The 22,021-nt window shown below is 45.0% G+C and overlaps 1 protein-coding gene across 1 annotated transcript; it reads left to right on the top strand.

The window, feature by feature from the left end:
• The first annotated feature begins 184 nt into the window (after nt 1-184).
• On the top strand, nt 185-19,843 carry NUDT5 (nudix hydrolase 5). The gene is made up of 10 exons (XM_074358110.1): nt 185-357; nt 7,513-7,617; nt 9,038-9,105; nt 12,631-12,680; nt 13,948-14,055; nt 15,433-15,528; nt 16,046-16,153; nt 17,291-17,293; nt 17,456-17,509; nt 19,602-19,843. Exons 2-10 carry the CDS (start codon nt 7,555-7,557, stop codon nt 19,709-19,711), a joined length of 660 nt encoding a protein of 219 aa, XP_074214211.1. The 5' UTR covers nt 185-357; nt 7,513-7,554; the 3' UTR covers nt 19,712-19,843.
• The last annotated feature ends 2,178 nt before the right edge of the window (nt 19,844-22,021 follow it).

Raw genomic sequence — 22,021 nt, 5'->3', positions numbered from 1 at the left:
ACCGTGGGGAGTGCTTTTAGTGTACACTGACACACACGCACACAAACACACGCATGCATAGAGTTCTGGCAGCGGAACAGGAATTCCGGAAGTGTTGAGCCAAAGATTCTAAGCAGCGCGCCGCCCCGCTTCCCGCCCAGCCGCGCACTGCCCCGGAAGGTAATCGTGTGCGGCTGGGTCACCGGCGGGCATTCTAAAGGTGCCGGGAGGGGGCGAGCGCGCACCCTCTCACCACCTCACCTCGAGGCTCGGTTGTGGCTAGTGTAGTAGCACCGCATCGCTGCCGCCTCGGACTCGCGCTTTCTCTTTCCTCCTCCTTCTTAGAGGAGTGCCCATCCCTTCGCCCCACGCCTTGGAGTAGGTAACTGGGCGCGGGCCATTCACGTGCAGGGTCTCTTAGCCGAAGAGGGAGGGAGGCACACCTGGAGCGTGCCGGCAGCCGCGCGCGTGTCCCCGGCTGCGGACCCGGCTCGCGCCCGGCGAGGCGCGGAAAGGAGCGCAGGTTCAGCGGCGAACCAGGGACTGGGTTGAAGGGGTGGGCTACTCGGAGAAGAGAAAGCAGGAAACACCACAGTGAAATCTTAGCGTGAGTGCAGCGGTTGAGGCATCTGCAAAGGGGAGGGTGGCCCCTCTGGGTACGTGGGGGAGGGTCATGAGAGAGAGCTAAGGGTCCCCTCTGCACCATCCTGGGGAGTTCGACTTTGGACGTAGTAGAGGTGGTAAATTTGGGAGCATAGAGGAAACGAGAGGCATCTCCTTTGAGCGTTGAGTTTATTATTTATTCCAGCTTCGCAAAGTAGCAGCCTGTGAAAACAGCCAGATTGCATCAGTATCCGTGCCATGCTGGGTTCATTAGGCTGTGGGAATTCTAGTCGAATTTGTCATGTCATTCTTTTTCCCTCTTCTGTCTCCGATCACCTGTTTTCCCTGTTACTTCCGTAATGACGTATCAGATGGCCACCAAAAGTACAGTATTAAAAAAAGTTTCACTTTTATTTATTTCTTTAAATGACTTAAGAGAAATGACTGCGTGCTGAGAAACGCCTTTTAAACCTAGCCTTGCTTCTTACAGTTATATGCCTCTGGCTTGTCCCTGGCACCTATGCCTATGGACTCACATTTTGTATAGCTCCTTAAAATTGCACATTCTTAACTGGCCTATCTTAAGTCGTTTTAAAATAGAAAGAGGTAAATGTTAAAAATAAATAAATAAAATAGAGGTAAGAACCCCACCGATTACAGCCCTCTTAAATATATTCGTTAGGATAATTACGGGACTCCACCCCCCTCTCCATATGCACTGTTTCCTGTTTTGTTTTGCTTTGCTAAAAAAATGTTACTGAGTGGCTTAGTTGGGAGCATTGCTTTTAAACATACACCTTCTAAACAGAGGTAAATAAGAGTACAATGTTGCAGAGTATGTTGGAGGAGAGGTGGCGCTAGTGGATCATCAGGACGTCTGAGATTCAGGATTATGCAATGCCTTCTGTTTCCGAGGGGGAAAGAAAACAGTATTCCATAATGCTGGGATAACAGTGCCAGACTGCCCGGTCTAAAAGATACTTAATACCGGATGGAGTGGTCTCTCGAATATTTGTTTTGATTTGACCTAGAAATAAACAAGTAGCTGAGGGAAATGTTAGCACTGGTGGGGTTAATTTGGGTAAGGTTTTTTTCTGTTGAAGATAGGAATTAATTGAAGTATAGGAGAAAGGAGAAAGTCGGAAGATAGCCACTCTGGGAGGAGTAATACATTAACATCCCAGGAAACATGCATGTAGAGGTTGAGACAGCTGCAAAGCTTTAGTACTAAATTGCACTGTTTTGTAGAGAAGCAGCTAAATTTGTAAACTTAGAGACTCTACCGGGAAGGAATTTGATGCAGATGTCTTTTATTTAGTCTATATACTTGAGTAGTGTGTGACACTGTAGTAGTACTCACAGTTGATTTTAAGTAACTTGTCACACATCCAACCAGCATCAAATAATACAGATGCTTCAGTATTTTGAATGGGTACAGCTCAATTCACTTTCACTATTTTTTAGCCACTGTGTTAATCTTTTCTTCATTTGGCCATGAAGTGTTTATACTCTTCAAGTTTCTTCAATGAAACCTTCACAACAGTGGAAATAATTGTTTTTTCTCATGTCTGCCAAAAAAGTATTGGTAGCCAGGGGATTGGCAGGGGGCAGGGGTAACTGAGCAATTTCAAAACACACAATGAAAAAACATTTCCTTCTCTGAATTCATAATATGATTAGTATTGTAGATTAGTATTTCCAACTCCCTGCTGGTTTTCTGCACTTGGATATTGTACCAACGTCTCAATTCATTGTGTCCAGATTTGAAAGCTGTACCACCCCTTTCTCCCCATGTCCTTTGAGATCATCGCCTTCTTGGAATTGGCTTTGGAAACCCCACCCCCACAAACTGTTTTAGGAAAAGTAGTAAACTCTCACCTGCAAGGAGTTAAGTCTGTTTGCTCGCTGCTGCTCCACCCTAGTCCCAGCGTAGGTTATCTCTTTCCTGGGCTATCACACGAGGTTCTTTACTGGTCTTGTTACTGTGTGGCTGTAACCAATTAACTTTCCCAATCAGTTCACTGTTGCTTAACCAGCACTAAGTAGTATAATTTCAGTAAAGTAGTATTATATTTATAATCACCAAGTAGTATAATTTCAGTAAAATGTTAGTTCCCTCCCTGCCTGTCCAAGCCCTTACACCTACCAGAAAAGAAAGAAGAAAACTTTCAGTGGCTCTCTGTCACAAAGTACCTGCTGGAAGTATTCATTAGTGAGGAGAATTGTTGCTAGCAAAGGAAAGCTCAGGTAAAGTGAAACCCATTTAATGTGGACACTAGAATTTTACCATAGGTGGTATAAAAGAAGGACTGATTAAAATATTATCTTTAAAAAGACTAAAATTTTTGAAGTCTTACGATTATAACCAAGATTATTAAATATAGCTATACTAATTGATTCTTTGTTATAATTCAGGCGTCTTTTCTGCACAGTTGTTTGGTTGTTCACCTGTCCTTCAGTTGTCCTGGAAGGAATGTAGACTGGCGTCATAGACGTGCCTGAGCGAGGGATGCTTGACTTCAGTACCACGAGCATAGTTACTTTTTGCAAAAATTGATCTCCCACTTAATTTCTTTCAAGGTGCCCTGCTGATTTCTGTTTCCTATTAAACTCTTCCAACTGCCTGACCTTCACTTGTCAATCAGAAGTTTTGCCTGTGATTGGAGCTCCTACTTCTTTTTTTTGGTTGAGGTGGTGGTTACTACAATACTCAACTGTTTGCCAGGAGAGACTAACCTGTGGATGATTTCTTATTGTGATTTTTGCCTCTTGTTGCAACCTCAGCAAAGTGCAGGGGTTCAGGTGTGGTAATGGTTGAATCATGAGGCGCCTGAGGGCAAACTCTGCAGCCTGGCTTTTGAGTGTCTCAGTTTAATTTCTTGAATCTGAACTCCCATGTAGCTCGAATCCAGCTGTTGATTCTAATACTGAAATACCCAAGTTATTAGCAGAGAACGTAAGTGCTAACCCGAAGAGGAACTCTCAAGGCAGCAAGAGTTTGTAGCCTGCCAGCTAGGGTTGTTGAGTGCTTTATTTGCCTGCAGATTTTCCCAGGAAGGGTCAGGCATCCAGCTGAATCTGTGGAAACCCTTGGAAATATGTTTGTAAATGTTAACATCATCCATTATGTATGGGGCTTGCTTTTGGTGTTTTGGAATGGGGTGGGGAGGAAAAGGTTGAGTGAGAGCCACAGGGCTTGCCAAACTGTCCCGTGATTTCTCAACCCTTCCCCCAGTTAACATCTCCGATTTGGTTCTTTGATTCCTTCTCAGAAGGCTTTCTCTGCCTTCTTGGTCTCTAAATCCTATCGTATCAAACTGCCTTTTAATAGTAGCTTTTTAAAAGCCTTTACTGTTTGCCCTGCCTCCTAAGTGGATGTCATCTGCCCCTCCCTTAAAGCAGCCTGGTGTTGCACACTCTCTGCATTTGCCCTTCTGGTTTTTTATTTACGTGTTCAACTACGTGGGCCCCCAGGGCTGGAATGACGCTCACTTGGCAGTTGGTTTATACTCGAACTTGTGAACTGCCCATGCTAACACAGCGAGTTGAACACTGCTGCCTGCCACTGTGAGGAATTCTAGGAATCCTGTGACATTTCCCCTCCTCGGAGTTTTTTGTGCCCTGGAAAAACCATACATCAGAGACCTTCGGTGTTCAAGCTGAATTAAGTTAAAATGGATTATGTGAATTAAAACAGAACACTCAAAAAAAAAAAAAAAAAACCAACCAGAACACTCAACATTATGTACACAGGAGTTTTTTGTTTTTGTTTTTGTTTTTACATATAATGTACACCTATTAGCAGCAAAATGTAGATGACCTTAAGTTCTAGCTATTAAAGTGGATAAAACTCATAGTAAACTTTACTTTTAAATCTCAAAATAGTGTGAAGTCAGCAGAGGCCAGCTCTGTCTGGGTAGGAATAGAGCCAGGAGAGCAGGGGGCACGGAGACCCTGGTTTCCGCAGTGCTGTCCTTGGAGTGACAGCCCCCTCGGCACCTTTTTGCTTCTTTTTCTGAAATGGTGCTAAAAAGAATCATCCTTTTCTGTTTCAGTAGTATTTTCGAGGTGCCTTCATAATCCTGAACATTTTGGGGATTACCTAGTAAACAGTATACTTCTGAAATCCCTCTTTCATCCCATTTTTGTCCCTTATACTGTGGATATGTCACTACAGAATACTCTTACCCCCTTGGGGCTGACTGCTTTCCAGGTAATTACCCTAGAGAAGTTGGCTCTGTTGGCCACTTCTTTCTTTTCTTCTATCTTTCTTTCGTAATTTATATCTGGAGCCCGTTTTCTGTTTTTCTAGATCTCTAACATTTTAGCTTAAACATTTAAAAGTACAGTGTTTGAAACAACTCCTTATAGTTTAACATTTGCTGACCGAGGATGGATTTTTGATTCCTGGGACTGTTTTGTGCTTGAATTGAGCAACCTTGGTTCGATGAAGAGCAGTCGATGAGGAATCATCCTTCAGAAAAGTGCTGCTTCACCCTTTTGGCTGTCAACAGTCCCTTTGGAAATCTGAGGACAGCTGTAAAGATAAAAACATAAGGGAATCTTGCAGATAATCTCAATGCCTTAAAGCTGCATGTAAATCTGAAGGAACCAGATGCCCCTTTGCTCCTAAAGATACTCACATGGGCTTAGGAGGAGGACCTCTTTGCTCCTCTAAATTAGCTGTTACAGACCACTTTGTCTACTGGGAATCCAGATTTAAAACCTTCTCATAGGGAAAATCAGGGATCATCTAGTTCTTCCTACCTGTTCTCCTGGTGGTGCTTGTACTTTTTAAGGACTACAGTTCCCTGCGTTTAGGAATTTTGGAGGGGGGCGGGTATAGCTCAAGGGCTGGAGCACATGCTTAGCATGCACAAGGTTCTGGGTTCAATCCTTGGTACTCCTCTAAAAATAAATAACTAAACCTAATTATCTCCCCTCTCCAAAAAATTAATTTAAAAATAAGGATAAGAAGTGTGGGTATGCACAGAAAACTTATTTGGGGTCAGAGAGTCACTTTAGAAGGAGATAGAAATTTGACTTAATCCAAGCATTTTGTACTATTGTTCTGGGCAGATTATATTGTGCAGTAAATGGGGTTGCTTGGTTGCCTAGTTTAGTTTCTCTTAAATGTCAGATCTGAAGGTTGTGGAAATTTTCCTTCTCTTGCGTATGTGTTATTAATAGAAGGGATCGAAAATCTAGATGATAAAAATCTAGATGGACAAACTTCTTTTCTCTGAGTGTAGAGCTCGCAGGTAGAGACAGGTACCCAGCCCGTGGTTTACCTAACCTCAAAGTTTTCATCGGGGGCAGCACACTTCTTTGATTGCCTATAATAATATAATGTAAACTATTTGTCTAATACAAACCAGTGCCACTTAAAAGTTTACCTAAAAATTACCATCTGGGATACTTTCAAAGAAATAGTTGCCTGTTATCTTATGCTGTGTGCATATAATTATTATGCTAAATGTCTGTCTCCAAATATCCACGTTCTTTATTATTTTCATGCCTCCGTTCAGATGTCACCAAATTAGGGGCCTTTCCTGATCACTCCGTATCGATTAGCATTCATCTTCACTGAGTGTGAAGATATACAGGCTTTTTTTTCCTCTCATCCGCATTAAGAGGTTATTTTTATTTCTTTAACATATCATCTTTTTTTACCTAAGGCCTCAAGTTTTGCTTCTGTGTCAAAGTAATTCCTAGTTTTGCCCACAAAATAGTCTGCAAGCAACAATGTTCATAACGTTTTCATAACACAACAGAAATACGTGTTGCGCCTCAGGCGGAACGCAGCCCCAGAGGTCAGTAGAACCGGCAGCAGCGCAGACAGCGCAGTAACAGTGCTCTTGCGGCCCAACCAGAAAACTAGGCCGCAAACCAGCCTCCTGGGCTCCGTCAGTCCTTGGGCCCAGGGAAGAGCAGTCAAGGGCTGGAATAGACTCTGAGAAACGTAGATAAAATAACAAGGAACAGAAAATGGGGGTGAAGAGATAAAGAGGATCGATTCAGGCAGTCCAACAGCTAACCGCTGCTTCCCGGAGAACAGAGAGCACGGACGGGAGGAAGTGACCCGTGAAGCAATTCAGGAAGCACAGTGCGAAGTTCCCGGGTTGAAAGGCCCCGTGGGGTCCCTGCAGGAGCATCGCCGTGAAGGCACACGGATAGCTGCAGGTGTCCGGAGCAAGAGCCGGTCACGGGGGGCCAAGACCCAGAGTGGCTTCCGTTTCTCAGCAGCAGCAAGCTTGCTTCTGAGAAGCGGCGCTGTGCCGTGTCTCCAAACGGCCGACAGAAAACGATTTTAAGTCCTGTGCAGCCAGGTTACCAGTCAACGTTGACGGTAGAAGAGAGGTTTTCAAACATTCGGGGCACAGAATTGAGGGACCACGCCGAGACAGAGGAAGTAGTAGCCCGCGGCCACCCGGAGGGGCCCGCGCTGGGACTCTTGACACAAGTTAAAACTTTGACGTGGACACACACACACACACACACACACACACACACACACACACACGGTAAAGACAACGGGGGTAGAAACAGCCCGCGCAGCTCGTCAAGTCCAGCTGTCCGGGGCTGATAAGGGACAGCAGTGAGGGGTGGGCGTGGGGCGAGGTTTACCATCTTTGCGCTCTTTCCCCTCGGAAGGTTCTTTACTTGTGGAGTCAGGCTGCGTCTAAGGGCCTGGTCCGCCCGGCAGGAACCTGCAGGCGTGGGTGGGGTCTCGCTGGGGAGCTCTGAGCTCTTTCCTGGGTGTCCCCAAGGCCCTTCCACTTTGGACAGTTCTCTCAGATCTTCACATGAGAAAAGCAGCTTTGCTGACATCAGTTTTTCCGCCATTTAAGTGCTTTGACCAGTGACCTACAGGCAGACGTTTAATTCAGAAACATGTACGTAGCCTGAACCAATCTCATTCTCTGACAGCGTGAACTTGCCCGGGGACTCCAAAGGGAAACGAGCTGGAAAATGGAAAAACAGGAACCAGCAGAGTCATCTCAAAATACCAAACAGTCTATTATTTCAGAGGAGGTATGAACTGTTTCTTACTTCTCCTTCCCCACATAAAGCCGAGTTTCAAAGAAATGTATACACTCTTTGCTGTTTCAGATGCCTGTTTTTAATGCTGCAGGACAGTTTTAAAGCCTTGTTCCTGCTCCCTTTTTAGGACTCAGGGACCTTTTGCTCTTGTGTGGGAGCAGTCGTCTCTCTCTCTGAATTGTGTGTATTAATGAAAGTGAGACTATTTTTAAAGTGGATTTTGACTGCTGATTAAAAAAAAATTCTCAGTTTTTATTAAAAGTTTCCCTGGGTAGAAGAATAAATCATTTGTGAGTTTTAGGGCTTAGGCCTAGGTAGCACATCTTGGTTAGCTGTTTATACTCTGTGTGTGTGTGTAAGAACAGTGAAAACCTAGTTTTAGTAGTTGTCAGTTGTTGTCTAAATTCCAGAACTGATAAATGTCTTGAATGTTACCCAGTTTACCTTTTAAAAAGTCTCTTCCTACAGGAACCATTGCACCGGATAAATTTTAAATCCTTCATCTTGGAACTCTGAGGTTGATACCTTTTTTTTTTTTAATATCAAAGTACACATTCGGCTTGTTTTATGCGGGGGTGGTAATTGGGTTTATTTCTATTTGGAGGAGGTACTGGGGATTGAACCTGGGACATCGGGCATGTCAAGCATGCACTCTACGAGTTGAGCTATACCCTCCCCCCTCCCCGAGGTTGATACCTTTCTGGAATTCTTTTTGATTTAAAATTCTTTCCATGTTGTCTGTGACCAGATCTGCTGATAATTATTAGGTTGCTGCTGGTGAGAAGCGAGAGAGAGAATAGTAAGAAAAGCCTACTTAATTGCTTTCCGTACAGAGTGAACTTTGCTCTCAGTCAGTGTAGTGCTGTAGGTTAAGTTAGTCCTGATAACTAAAACTCCTCGGCGTCTAGGCTGAACGGTGCTGGGTGCCCCTCCGACTGGGTGGTAGACCCACGTGTTACTATGGAGAACGTGGTCACTGGCCACGGTGTCCTCGCAGTCAGCTGTGCTGTGTAGTCATGGACAGTCACATGGCACTGAGTTCTCACGCACGGACCACAGCTCTGTGACAGGCAGCAGAGCAGAGGACAGTGTGGCAGGAGCATCCCAGAGAAGCCCTCCTCTCTCTTCCAGACACCCCTAGTCCTCCCCCGGCCCAAGAATTTCTCCAACTCTCATTTCTTTTCACCTCCAGTACTGTCTCCCAAACTCCAAAAAAGCAGTAGACCCACCCATCAGAAAAACAACTTTTATTACTTTGAACTGAAAACTTGCACATCAGTTTTGGGGAGGGAAACATAATAGTCACTAGGAGAGCCTCATAGAGGAAGTTTGAAAGGAAGAAAACCTAAATAAAAACCAAAAAACAACATGGTTTAAAAGTTTCCCAATTTACTGTCTGATCTCCTTTTAGTTAATTTCAGAAGGAAAATGGGTCAAGCTTGAAAAAACAACTTACAGGGATCCTACTGGTAAAACAAGGTAAACTATTTTTTTTTCCTTTTGTAAAATGCTTAGTGTTTGGGTTCTCAGGGTCTCTGTTTAGCGTTTGGCATAAACTGGTATTTTCCTCATTGTAACTCTGCCTGAAATAAAGAATCTAGTTTAGCTCTTTTAACACCACTCTCCCAGGTAGATTAGGGTGAACCTAAGTTATTTTGGACAAGCCTAATTTAAGCTGATAAAGCAGCAGAATCATTCACAGTACAGGTTTTCCCATTTATGAAATCAGTTTTTAATCTCTGAATTAGGATGTAAGAGAAAACACTGCTGGGCTAGGGATAAAATTGACATGCATACACCTTGCTCATGGAAATTTAAATTGTGGGGAAAAAATTCTGTAAGGCATTTCATACTGTGTATCAACTGTCATAAAGACATACTGGGGCAGGAAGGGAGTTCCTGGGGCCAGGTCCCTGCGGTGTCTGAGACTGTGCTAAGAAAACTATCTGGAATCAGATTTATGCATGAAAAATGTTCATCAAAATTTTAAAAGACAGATAAATTGAAAGCAACCTAAACGTCTTTAAAATAGAGAAATAATGGTTGTAGGTTATAATGTATTCATTTGGTAAAATCTGTGCAGACATCTCCAAGCAGGTCATGAAGACGTAGCAGTTTGAGAAGTTAATAAGCTGATAACAAAATAGGAAATTGTATATATGCTTTTTAAACTGCCAAATAATGTGCAAGAAAAGTCAAGAAGGAAAAATAACAAAATATTAATGGCAGCTGTGGGATTAACCTATTTTCTTCTGTTTTCCAGCTTTTCTGCTTAGTAATTTTTGTATATTACAAATAACTATCAGGAAAAAATATGTTAAAATAGATTAAACATTTACTTAGTGAAATACAAAAAGGAGGAAAACAGAATGAGGAAATAGGAAAACATAACTAGGTTTAGTATCCAGGTTATATGATATGAATTCATTAACATAAAAACTGCTAAGTGATCAAGTAAGAATATAGAATTTCTTCATAAGGAGATAAATGCATCTCCCATCAGTGTGAAAGTACATGGCCAGTAATTTAAACAGCATTTGACTATAATCGACTGAAGTAGCAAAAGTAGTAACGAGGCCAGGTGTTGGAGAGCTCTGGCGTCCGTGAAGATACCCATAGCACCGGCGAACCCCAGAGTCAGCTCAGTGCCTGCGCCCCATGCACAGAGTGGGAGAGGGTCACGTGTGTGCAGTGCTGAGTGTGCAGAACTGGGCTGCAGACACGTGGTGAGGCCCGAGCCTTCGGGAACACAGTGTGTGCACTGGGCTTGTGCTTGTGAAAACAGAGCCAGAGCCATGAGGCCGCCTTACCGTGGTACACTTAGGTTCTCTCTCCCATCAGGCTGAGCTGATAACGGAGTCTAGCCCTTCGTGCTGGTCAGGTGAAGAGTGTGTGTTGGTCGGTGCCCATGTGGCTCTGCACCTGCTCTTTGGCCCCCCTTCTAGTGCTTCTCCTTCCATCAGGGGTGTGCATCAGAATCACCTGAGGATTTGTTTCTAGAAACTCATGATTCTGTCTCAGCTCCGGAGAGCTGGCTTCAGTGGCTGGGGGTGGGCTCTGAGGTCTCCCGGACACCACCCTGTGTGGCCTCTTCTCCATCCGTCCATACAGAGGGCCTCCCTGTGGCCTCCAGAGAGGTCTTGTGTAAAACATCAGCATTCATACCAGAATGTCAAGCTTTGAAGAATGAATCTCAGTACTTTACAGTAGGCTATGGTTTTTACATTTATAAAATATTGCATGTACAAAACAATAAAATTGCAGTAGAGAATTCCTTTGTTCCAGCATCTTGTTCGTGGAAGACGACATAGAGTGATCTTAGGAGTGTGCAGATATGCTGGCTGGGTGCCCCTTTATTGAGTTCAGGATAGAGCTGAACTCATCTTCTGCCACCTGGCCTGCCTCTTGCTGCAGGTTGACAAGATGAAGAAAGTAAAACAGGCTTTCCTGTAACAAAGACTAAAAAGCAGGGTAACTCATCCAGAGTCAGGATTCTCAAGCTACAAGAGCCCTCGAACACTGGCCCTTCCCTGGTTCTACAGACGAGGACACAGTCTCCAGGAGGCCGTGGCCGTGGGCTCGGCTGGTAGGCTAGTGGAGACGCAGCTGTTCTGACTCCATCAAGTGGAGCTCTCGGGGGGCGTCCTTGTTCTGGTATTTCTTAGAAACACGTTTCTTCTTTGTGGCTCAGGACTGCTTGTTTACTTCAGCTTGACCACTGGGCTGATGCTCCTCTTTGCTTCCCTCCTTCCTAGCGCTCGGGATGGGCCCTTCGGTGCTCTCCCTGCACTGCTGTCTTAGTCCTTAGGACTGACCTTAGGAGGCAGCAGCGGAAGCTGGGCTGAAAGGTGCTGTGTCTCTTGCGACCTCAGTTACTGACTGATTCGAATGGCTTGTGGGTTGGCTTCTTGCTACTAACAGGAATGTTGGCAGCTGACTTGTCACAGGAGCCTGTCTGATTCTCATAGGTTCACTCTGACATACTTGCCCTTTTAACTAAATAGCTGATGTTTTTTAATAGAAGCATGGCGGAGTCCAGACCTTAAGGACGACCAGACAAAAAGTGTGAGGGCTCCTCCATGTAGAGCCGCTTCAGCACCCTCTTCCCGTCCGGAGACTGATGTCGCATGTGGACGCCTTTCTTTCTTTCCCTGGAGTCACTCACATGTCTTCCTTCTCTGAAATCCACAGTTCTTGGCTCCTTCACCCCCATCTCTTGCCGCTGCCTTTTTCTGTTTAAGGGATAAGAGAGTGAGAAGGGAATCCCCTCGTATGCCCCTCCCCCTTCAAACAGCATGATTGTTCCAGTAACTAGACTTAAGTACCATGCTGCCCTGAGACAGGCATCTGACCAGGAGTAAAGCTGGAAGATGGGGTAGGGAGCCTGCCACCATTACCCAACATGTTCCTCTGGGGACCATTTTCCCCTGAGACAGGATGTGGGGCCTGCAAAGCAGAGCACTTACCTAAATGTAATAACTCTTCAGTTAATAAACAGGAGGGCCCTACTTTCTTAAACTGTGTATTTGAGGTCACGGATTTTAAAATCTGAACTGTGTAAATAACTATCTCTACGGTTCACGTTACGCGGAGTATCCTTTGGAATTTGCGTCGCGGCTTCAGTTGCACTGACTGCTTAATGGTCTTTGAAGCCTCGGTCACCAGCTGTGCTGCTCCCTGTGGATTTATGGTCCAGACTGAAGTGTTTCTAGTAAATGATTTGAGAGCTGATTTGAAAGGCAGCTCAGGTGATGAGCAGGCCTTCAGTTAAGATGTAGAGGGTTAGATCGGGCTGGCAGGGGTGTTCTTTGGTAGTTTTTAGAAGCTCTAGGAAAGCACGTTTGGCTTCTTCACATACAGATCTTTACTGCCTGGTGTTCTTGGCTGTTACCTTTAGCACATTTGCATGCTTTGCATTTGCAAGGTGCTGGTTATACACACAAAACCGAAGAACGGTCTCTTCAGCACTAATGGTTTTGATTTTTTTCTTGTCTGCCTGAACAGAACTTGGGAAACTGTCAAACGTACAACCAGGAGAGGACAGTCGGCTGATGGTATGAATGCAAACCTGTTTTAATTCTCCAGAAAGGAAGTCCTCACACTTCACTGCAGGCGGCTGGGTGGAGGAGGGTTTTTTACTATAACCAAGACCTCAGAGCAGAGCTACCGTCAAGTATCTTTGTCTTTACCTCTGGCGCTCTGTGTTGCATTGCTGTGTAACTCGGTCAGGCTTTCTTTCTAAATCACTTCTGGCTTCTGTTCTCTAAGCTCAGAGCAGTGTTTCTGAGGGGAAGATGTAATAATACTTAAAGCCAAACATAAATCGGTGAGATTTACGCCACATACCGTGCTAGACATGTTATATACCTTCTGGAAATCCCTCGTATTCTGCTTAGGGGATCTAGGTGAGAGCCTTTAGTTTGGAAAACTTCCTTGGCACTACTTCATGCTTACTGACCGCTTGCTTTCTAAGTTGACGAGGAAACGAATTAGGAAAAGACTGTTCATTCAGTTCACTTTCCCTTCCAGGCATGAGTTCTTTGACTGAAAGATCCCAGAAACAGTCCTGAAAACCACCTCTGGTCCAGGTGGAGTTGGGCAATAAGTCTTTCTTGTTTTTCCCTTTTATTTTTCCATTTTGTTCTGTGCCCGGTTTTGACCGGAAGCAGACAGAGTAGCGGCCGCAGCCACTGTGTCTTCCCGCCAGGAAAGTGAAAGGAGCCAAGTGGCCCCTTCCTGGGCAGCTGTGTTTTCCAGAATCCAGTGCCTTTTGGTTTTGTTTTGTTTTAAGGCCAAGTAACCTGGGAGAAAAGGCCTTTTATCCTGAAACAGTACAGTTCAGTCTAGCTAGCATATACCACAAACAGGGGAACTTCCTCAATCTCTTGCGGAAAGGAAGTCCGAGAGCACACAGATCCACGTAGCTTCCCCAGCAGCCCGGCCACCGCGGCTAAGAAGTGGTCTCTGCAGACGTTAGTGTAGACTGCAGTTGTGTCCTTGGCCCTGGGCTGAATGTTTACTTCTAGTTTTGATGTGATTCTAAAGAAATTGTAACAACAAAACCAAGAGTTTTAGAAAAAGAAAAACAACCTGGAAGTGTGATGATTTTTTTCCTTGCATTTTTTTAATGAGAATAATTTCCAAAGTTAATTGCCAGTGTTGTAGTTTAAAATAGCTTCTTATTGCTAATGGCAAATATAAGACAGATTTTGGATGCAACGTTTTTTAATATACAGGATTTTGGTTAGATTGCTCTGAGTAAACTGCTGGCGTTACCAGCCTTTCATCAGGGACTTCCTTGGCTGTGTTTCCTGAGGACAGGTGTGGCGGTCATCCCAGTGCTGCAGAGAACTCTGCATTATGAGTGCATCGTTCTGGTCAAGCAGTTCCGACCACCCATGGGAGGCTACTGCCTAGAATTCCCCGCAGGTGAGTAAGTCAGCCTCTCTTGCTTCTCAAGGGCTGTGGGGCTGAGCAGGGCAGAGCCTGTGAACGGCGGCGCTTAGACATTTAACACTTTCCATCCATCTGCCTCTCCAGGCCGCCGCCCTCCTCTTCGCAATATTACAGCCTCTTTCGGGTCATTGCTTTTCTGTAATTTTTCAGCTTATTTCAGCTTCCGTCACTAGTGGTCTGCTTCTGACACATTTATAGTAATAACTAGGCCTGACTCTAAACTCCAAAAACTGTGAATGGAAAAGATCCTCCGGGACGTATGTATACAGGCCAAGGAAATTGTCTTAATTGCAGCTGGAATATTTTTTCAGTTGTACAGAAAGCAGAACTGTCTAGAATTCAGTGCAGTGCATCATGACATGACTTAATTGGGTTGTTTCCATCTGAAGAGATTGGATCTCATTTATTTATCATTAGTGGTTTCAGTTTTGTATATTTAAAGTCCATGCCATAGTAGCATATAAGTAATAGCCCTTTTTTTTTTGGCATTTGTGTATATGTATTTTTATTGAAGTATAGTCAGTTTACAGTGTTGTGTCAGTTTCTGGTGTACAGCACAATGCCCCAGTCATACGTGGACATACAGATATATTCGATTTCAATAGCTTTCTTTCTCGTTTACTTGCCATTTCACTGAAGAAATGAGTAACTTTAAAAGTAATTGAATTTGTTTCCCTGTGCTGTGCCAGAAATTGACATAACATTGTAAACTGACTCTATACTTCAATTTTAAAAAAAACTATACACACACACACACACAAGTATATACAGATAGTAATTGAATAGGCTATGTTTCACTTTTTCTATGCATTTTAAAAATTCCTTTCAGGAAAAAGAATCTGCGATGCCACTGTCCTCCCAGGCGGCCCCTCTGCTCACCCCCTCAGAGAGCGGGTCGTTCCTGCAGGTCCCCTCGCCTTGGGTTCCCTCCTTCCCGTTCTTCTCCCTCCCGGGTGACTCCCTCGGCACGGCCCTGAGGGAGAAAGGCAGGGTAGGTGACCCCATCCCCGGCTGACGTGAGGAAACGGGAACAACCACGGGCTTCCTGGGCTGTAGTCACAGGGCCGGTCCAGGGCCTGGGCCACCCCAGGCCACTCACCCACGCAGGAGGTCCGTGCTGTGCGGAACCCCTGTTGCTGGGATGCTCAGAACAATCTGTGTCTCTGCACGAGGAGCAGAACCAACTACATCTGCCGGGGGGTGTTCCTCTGCCTTTTACTTCCCTGTAGAAGATCAGAGCCTCGGTCAGTGCCGTGTGCACAACCCCTTTCCCAACTCGAGGCCTCCCGCTGGCTCCGCAGCCTGTGTGTCCCGGGCCGCAGCCCCGCCTCACACCCGCCACGGTTGCAGGTCTCCTCGAAGGCGACGAGAGCCCGGAAGCAGCCGCCCTGCGGGAGCTGGAGGAGGAGACTGGCTACAAGGGTGAAGTCGCTGAATGTTCTCCAGGTTCGTGCGGCTCTCTGGGTGTGCCCTTGGGGACAGGCTCTGGAAAATCAGCCCCCAGTAGGTGGTTCTTTGTGGTCAGGAATTCAGGTGGCTTTTATTTTCACTCGTTCACTGAGGAGAAAGCCCGGGTGAGGACGGGTCACTTGTCAGTGAATCCCCCTTCCCCACGGGAGCACGTCTGAGCACAAAGGGCCTGAAATAGGAGAAGAGCTAGGAAGTTAAGTTGCCTTCCAGGTTCCCACGGCCGGAGCCTTATGACTCATCTCATCCACATGCCTCACGCCTCACTGGACAGCATTGCTCTTGGTGTGGAGAACGGCTCTGACAACATCTGACCCCCTCAGATCTACCATACTGTACCCAGGAACCCTGGGGAAGACGGGGGAACTGACTGCATGGGTGCTTCACCTCCCGACAGCGGGTGCTGGCTCTCCTGCATGACCTCTGTTACCTGAGTTACTGGCCCAGTCTTCTCCCAGAGGCACTTAAGTAATGAAACAAGTGCTTGTCTCTGCAGCCGTATGCATGGATCCGGGTTTGTCCAACTGCACCACACACATCGTGACAGTGACTATCAACGGAGATGATGCTGAAAACGTAAGGCCGAAGCCAAAGCCAGGTAAGGGTGCGTTGGCTGCGTGTAAGGTGGGTGCACTGTAGTAAATATCTTTTTACTTCCTACTAGTTTGATTTTTGTTGAAAGAGGGATAGTCTTTCACAGATGCTTCACTGGTACTCTTGGCTGTTTTCCTAATCTTGTGTATTTTAGCATTTTTCTCTTGGCACTTCATTGATTTTATTCTTTCTTTATATAAAATGTTGAATTTTGTATTTCTCTTTTCTGTATAGTTTATTCCCACTTAGTAGTAAGAGCTACAAGCCTTCAAGAGTAAACAGTGAAAGTCGTCAAAATCGTTCTGATTTCTGTCCCCGTCTGTACTGTAAGAATGGCAGGAATGTTACGGGACAGTTATAGGAGAGCACCTTATTAATGATTCTTTACTATGTTCCATACTTAGTGAAGCTTTTAGGAATTCTTTGTATTTCTTTGCAAGTTTGGTTTTAGCAGCTTTAGTGCCTCTCTCAGGCTGCAGCAACCCTAGACTGGATTCAGAACATCTATTTACTGTTTGAGTCCATTCTGAATTCTCTGCATTCTTCCTATTTGGAGGGTCTACAACTCTTACAGGTATAAGCTGACACCGAGTAAGATTCTGCACAGTTCTCATGAGTCCCTGAGCTCTACAGTCTTAGTTCTTAAGTCACCTTCATAGTGAGGTGAACTTGCACTGTGTTATTTAAGTCATGGAGGAGACCAAGGTGACTGCATTAAAAACTCCATACCTGTGAGTGGGAAAAGATACAAAAGAAAAAAAAATCACAGTGCAATATGAGGAGGGCTGTACCAAGTGCTACCAAAATTCTGAAGAAAGAGGAACCATGCCTGAGAGCCTGCCATAAACAAGTCATAGCAGACACACCTGCCTCAAGTAATGCAGCTGTCAGAAAAGCCACTGAAACCCACTAAATTGATAAATCTATCAATCCATACATCAACTAATCAATAAATTGAATAAAATTCTCCCCCAAAATAAAATACATATATACGTGCTTAAAATTTGGCGATTAAACTTTTGATTTGGAGAACAGTAACTTTATAGTGTTGTAATTTTTTTACCATGAATATAAATGTAATTGGTAGAGCCCCAGGTTTCTGTTAAACTCTTACAGCCTTTTTGATGTCTTGCACAGAAGTCTCCAGGGGGTTTTGCCACTCCAGGCCTTGCTGAAATGTTCTTCTGTTTTATTTTCAGCAGAAGGAGGTACGTTGTCCACCTCTGGTGCAGTGGGAGTGGCCGCAGGCATTGTGAGTTGCTCTGGGGGGCTCGCCCATTGTTCAGCTTTGTTTTTCTTGGACTTTGTCTAGAATTTGTGGAGGTAATTTCCTTACCAAAGAACGACCTGCTGAAGAGGCTTGATGGTAAGCATTCTTGATCACCAGCTACCCACCTTGCTCTGTTTTCCCCGTCCCCGTGCCCAACGAACGGGGCACTGAATAGAATTGCTTCTTTCTGCTCTTCCGCATTAAAGGCAGATACCTAGGAACTGTTGTAAGACTGCAGTTGGCCTATAATAATATTCCTTTCTGAGTGGCATAGAGTTTGAGAATAGGAGCAAGACATTCTCTGTCAGGCTTTCATTAGGGGCTTTGTTTATTCTACAGAACAGTCACGATTACCTTTCTGCTGATTAGCCAGATCTGTTCTGTAGCTTAAATCTTTGACCCATCCATCCAGAGGTGTGGTAAATCTCTCAGCTGATCCTCAAATGTGCTAGTATGTTGGGTGACTCTTTGTGTGGCGTGTGAGTTAAAGGAGAATTTAACAGTGTTCATTCTACAAATACTGATACACACCAAGTGTGACGTGTGATGTAATGTGATACAGGGAGCAGACCACCCAGCAGTGCGCCCCTGGGTAGGTTACTCGCCACGTAGTTACGCCGTGCGGCTCCTGGTCGGCCCATCTCAGGATTTTGTAGATCTGAGCAAGGAAGGTTACGTGGACCGACGTGCTCTGGTGTCCCTGCATGAGGAGGGACTCAGAAGGCGTGGCAGGGCCTTCGGGGGGCTCTTCTGTCAGCTGGGTCGGTCCCCACTCACTCACCATAAAGAAGTGGATGTTCATAAGTTTTTATTTTAAAAATTAGCTTGGAGCATTGTTTGACCTGAAGCTTTTGAGAGCTCTCCCTTCCTCCCTTGATTACCAGTGGCTCACAGTTTTATTTCCAATGTCTGTGTTCAAAAAGTCAAGAGGAATCTTTGAGAAACTGCTGTGGTTTCAGGTTCCCAGACAGCCTCCATCCCTGCATTACCTCCTAGAAACCAGACCTCAGGGTCTCAGGTCGGAGCTGGGAGTACTGGCCAGGAAGAGACGCGGTGACTTCTGGGGCGTTTTCTTGGGGACAGCAGGGCCCACCGGGGCGGGCAGTGCGGCTTCGAAGTGGGCAGGTCTGACTGGGTTGGAGGCTCAGCCGCCTGTGTGGTAGTGACAATTCTGAACGAGTTCCTTAGCTCTTCTCCTAAACTAGGAGCCCCTACCTCTGAGGAGGTGGAGTAAAGTTAAATGGGATAACCTTGGCACCCAGACCCTTAATGTTGTATGCTGTTGTGTTTTTGTTTTTTATATTAGAAAAGTATCTTTTGAGAAAAACAAAAATCCTTCTTCCAGCTGACTTCCCTCCTGGCCGTAGGAGAGGGCCTCGAGGAGGGAGGGAGGAAGGGGGAGGGGATACGGACATATCAGGAGGGAGGGCGGAAGAAGCTGTCGTCCTAGCTTTACTAGACTCACAAGGGAGTAATCTACTTAATTCCTGGACGAGTAACATTTGAGAAGTAGGAGGAAGGCCTGGGAGTTCAGTTTGCCGCAAGGAACAGCTTTCAGCACTTACCTGCACCTGCCGCGCGGGGAGGAGCAGGACATAACCCTGCCTTCCAGGAGCAAAACGTCTCTGAGCTTGTTCCTGAACAAGTGGCTGTAAGACGGGGGGCCGAGTGGCAGTCTGATGGCCTGAGGAAAACAGGCGTTCTCATGAGAGCCCCTGTGCTCAGTTTCTCAGCCCTCATTCTTGATGGTAAGGCCGATTCCAGTGTGTCCTGCGCACAGTTTAACCTGCATGTGGAACGCGTGTCCCCTGAGGAGGAGAAGATGCGGGAAGCGCCAGCCCTGTGTGGGTGGAGAGTAGCCAAGCCCTGGAGTGAGCTGTAAATGAAGTAACAGTTGAATCCATCAACTTACGGCCTTGCTGTTTTAAGGCATAAAGTCATCACTTTACACATGCGCTCTTCCTCCTTGTCCCATGCTGCAAACGTAACCATGCTCTTAGATCCTTTATTCTTCCACTGAAGTAAGATCCTTGAAGGCAGAAAATGTCCTGTTCATCACTGTATGACCAGCGGTTAGCTCAGAAATTGGTGCGTATTAGCTGCTCAGTAAACACTGAGCAAGTGAGAAGGGGTATGATTAGCCGGTGTCAGCTTCGTTACCTGACTTGTAACCCTTTACGTCCTCCAGCTCTGATGGCTGAAGAACAGCTGACAGTGGACGCCAGAGTCTATTCCTACGCCCTGGCGCTGAAACATGCAAACACGAAGCCGTTCGAAGTGCCCTTCCTGAAGTTTTAAGGCCAAAGGACAGTGGCTGTGTTTTTATACACAGAACCACCAGGCCTCCTTCACTAAGACTTTGTATTCAGCTTAGTCTTAATGTAGATTTGAAATTAGCTTTTTCATAAAATAAAAGCAACATAGAATGCATGTCGTAGTATGGAATTGTAATTACAGGGAGGTTGCAGCCTTCGTTTAAATGCTAAGCTACAGCTAATATTAAAGAAGAACATAAATGCATGTATGTTTAATCCAGCTTTAAAAAACAACACAAAAAACTCAGCTGTTACTTTTGTGATCTAGTCCAGAATACAGTATTTCTACAGGAAAAAAGCCCTGAATTGCAAATTAGGTTAACTCTTTCCACCACCCTCCTCCAAAAAAAAAAAAAAATAGCAAGGTGTGCAAGGAGCTGTTGCCATTAGTTGTTTGTTTTTTTTTGAAGACAGGCCTACAGGGACTTTCTTGGCCTCTCCTAATTGAGTTACCCACTATATGGAGTTAATCTATGTAGCGAGGGTATAAAATGGAAAGTAACATTTGCGATAAGCAAGTGTTTCCAGTTAGCGAGGGTCCTTACAGTCAGCTGATTACGGGAGGGTGACCAGCTCTTAGAAAAACGGTTGTTGGTTAAGAGGCTAATGAAAAGACAAAGCCCATCCCCAAGCACGTGTATATACTTTAGAATCTCATTTCCTGTCCTTACCTCAAAGAGTACTTGAAATTTCTAAAAACCAAATCCATAGGAATAAGGTTTACATGATGGTTTACGTGATGTGGGGCATTGTCTTGGTGTTAAGCCATGGTACAGCCACATAACACGTATCGGAAACCCAATACAATTGTTTTTAAAGGAAAAAAAAGGATTGTGTCTGGCTCATGCTGTGCCTAAAACCCCATCATCCTCAGGGGTCCACCAGCATCACTGGCTGTTTTCTTACCTCTTGAGCTTGGTGCTTGTGTGGACTTCTGTGGCCTCCAGCAGCTCCAGGACTACTGCCTTTTCGGTGTGGCCCCGAGCAGAAGTCTCTAGATGGTTCTCATTGGCCATGCCTCTGTCATGCTTCCAGCCGTGGATCCAGGGGTTAGCCAGGCCCCTCAGAGCCAGAGAGAATCGGGGGACTAATGCCAGAAAGGCTGCAGTATATTTTGTTTGTCTACAGGGTCACTGTCTTCCCTAGATATATTTTTAGGAGCAAAAATACAAGATCTTTATATTGTACTTCCTAAACAAGAATGTACAGAATTATGGAACAAGAGGACAAAGATCAACTCTTCTCATAAATATGTAAAACTCAGCCCCAACAACTTGCTCTAACAGTAGCCTTCCCCTATGCCTCTTTAAAAAAAAAAAAAAATCCTTGTTATAAATCATCGGCATCATGATTCTCCAGAGATTGCCACCCCTTTCCCTGAGCTCTCAAGGCCCATGTCCTGTAATTTCCCTTGTTACTAACTTTCCATCAAAATCAGGCAGAGACAAGGCATACATAAGACTGAAGCAGAGACTAGTCTCCAAACCGACCAGCCCTTCCAAAACCAGTCTCCATGGTAATTGAGAAATCTCCTCTTAAATGCTGACCAAGGAGAGATTTGTAACCCCTGCCTGTCCTTTCTGCCATTTCTCTTTCTAAGAGTGAAATGCAGAAGTGACAGCTAAATCCTAGAACGTCCCCTAAGGTGTTTTTGTTACCTATAAACACTCAAGGCTATGCTTTGGAAATTCAGTCAGTTTGAGAACTGGCAGTCTGTTGGCTGGCGCTGTTGGTGTAATCAGCATTTAAAAGTTGAAGAATTATTAAAATTATTACTATATTTTGGGGGGAGGGTATATAGCTCAAGAGGTAGAACACATGCTTAGCATGCACAGGGTCCTGGGTTCAATCCCCAGTACCTCCTCTAAAAAAATAATAAATGTAATTACTCCCCACCCACCCCCCCAAAATAAAATAAAAGCCATATTTCCACCTACTTTTAGGAAACACCTCTAACACTGGGTCCGTGTTTCCATGGTAACAACAGTCTGAGGACCTCAGAAGATGCTCTCCAGTGACCATGGCCACTGTCCTGCCTGCCTTTGTTTTCTCTGCCTTGCTCCTGAAATTAGCTGGCCTTGTGAGCCTAAGCTAAATAAAATACACTTCCCGCACTTAAACAATGACAGAAAACCACACAAATGAAAAGGATGTCTTTGAAAAATTAAGTTTGCTATCTTTGGACAATAAAGCACTTACTTTGAAAACATGAATTGTTTATAAAGAAATGTACTATTTCAAATGGAGGCCAAGATGTTTGAGACCACTGTTCTTCTGTTCTTTCCAAATGTTA

This window comes from Camelus bactrianus, chromosome 35 (assembly GCF_048773025.1).
Source record: "Camelus bactrianus isolate YW-2024 breed Bactrian camel chromosome 35, ASM4877302v1, whole genome shotgun sequence".
Classification (NCBI taxonomy): domain Eukaryota; kingdom Metazoa; phylum Chordata; class Mammalia; order Artiodactyla; family Camelidae; genus Camelus; species Camelus bactrianus.
This window is presented reverse-complemented; position numbering and strand designations above follow the sequence as displayed.

Excerpts from the sequence above, each read along its gene's own strand:
- NUDT5 (XM_074358110.1), top strand. The coding sequence starts at position 7,555 with ATGGAAAAACAGGAACCAGCAGAGTCATCTCAAAATACCAAACAGTCT. Across the intron at positions 12,681-13,947 it reads GAGAGGACAGTCGGCTGATG|GTGTGGCGGTCATCCCAGTG; the intron begins GTATGAATGCAA and ends TCCTGAGGACAG. Across the intron at positions 14,056-15,432 it reads CTGCCTAGAATTCCCCGCAG|GTCTCCTCGAAGGCGACGAG; the intron begins GTGAGTAAGTCA and ends CCACGGTTGCAG.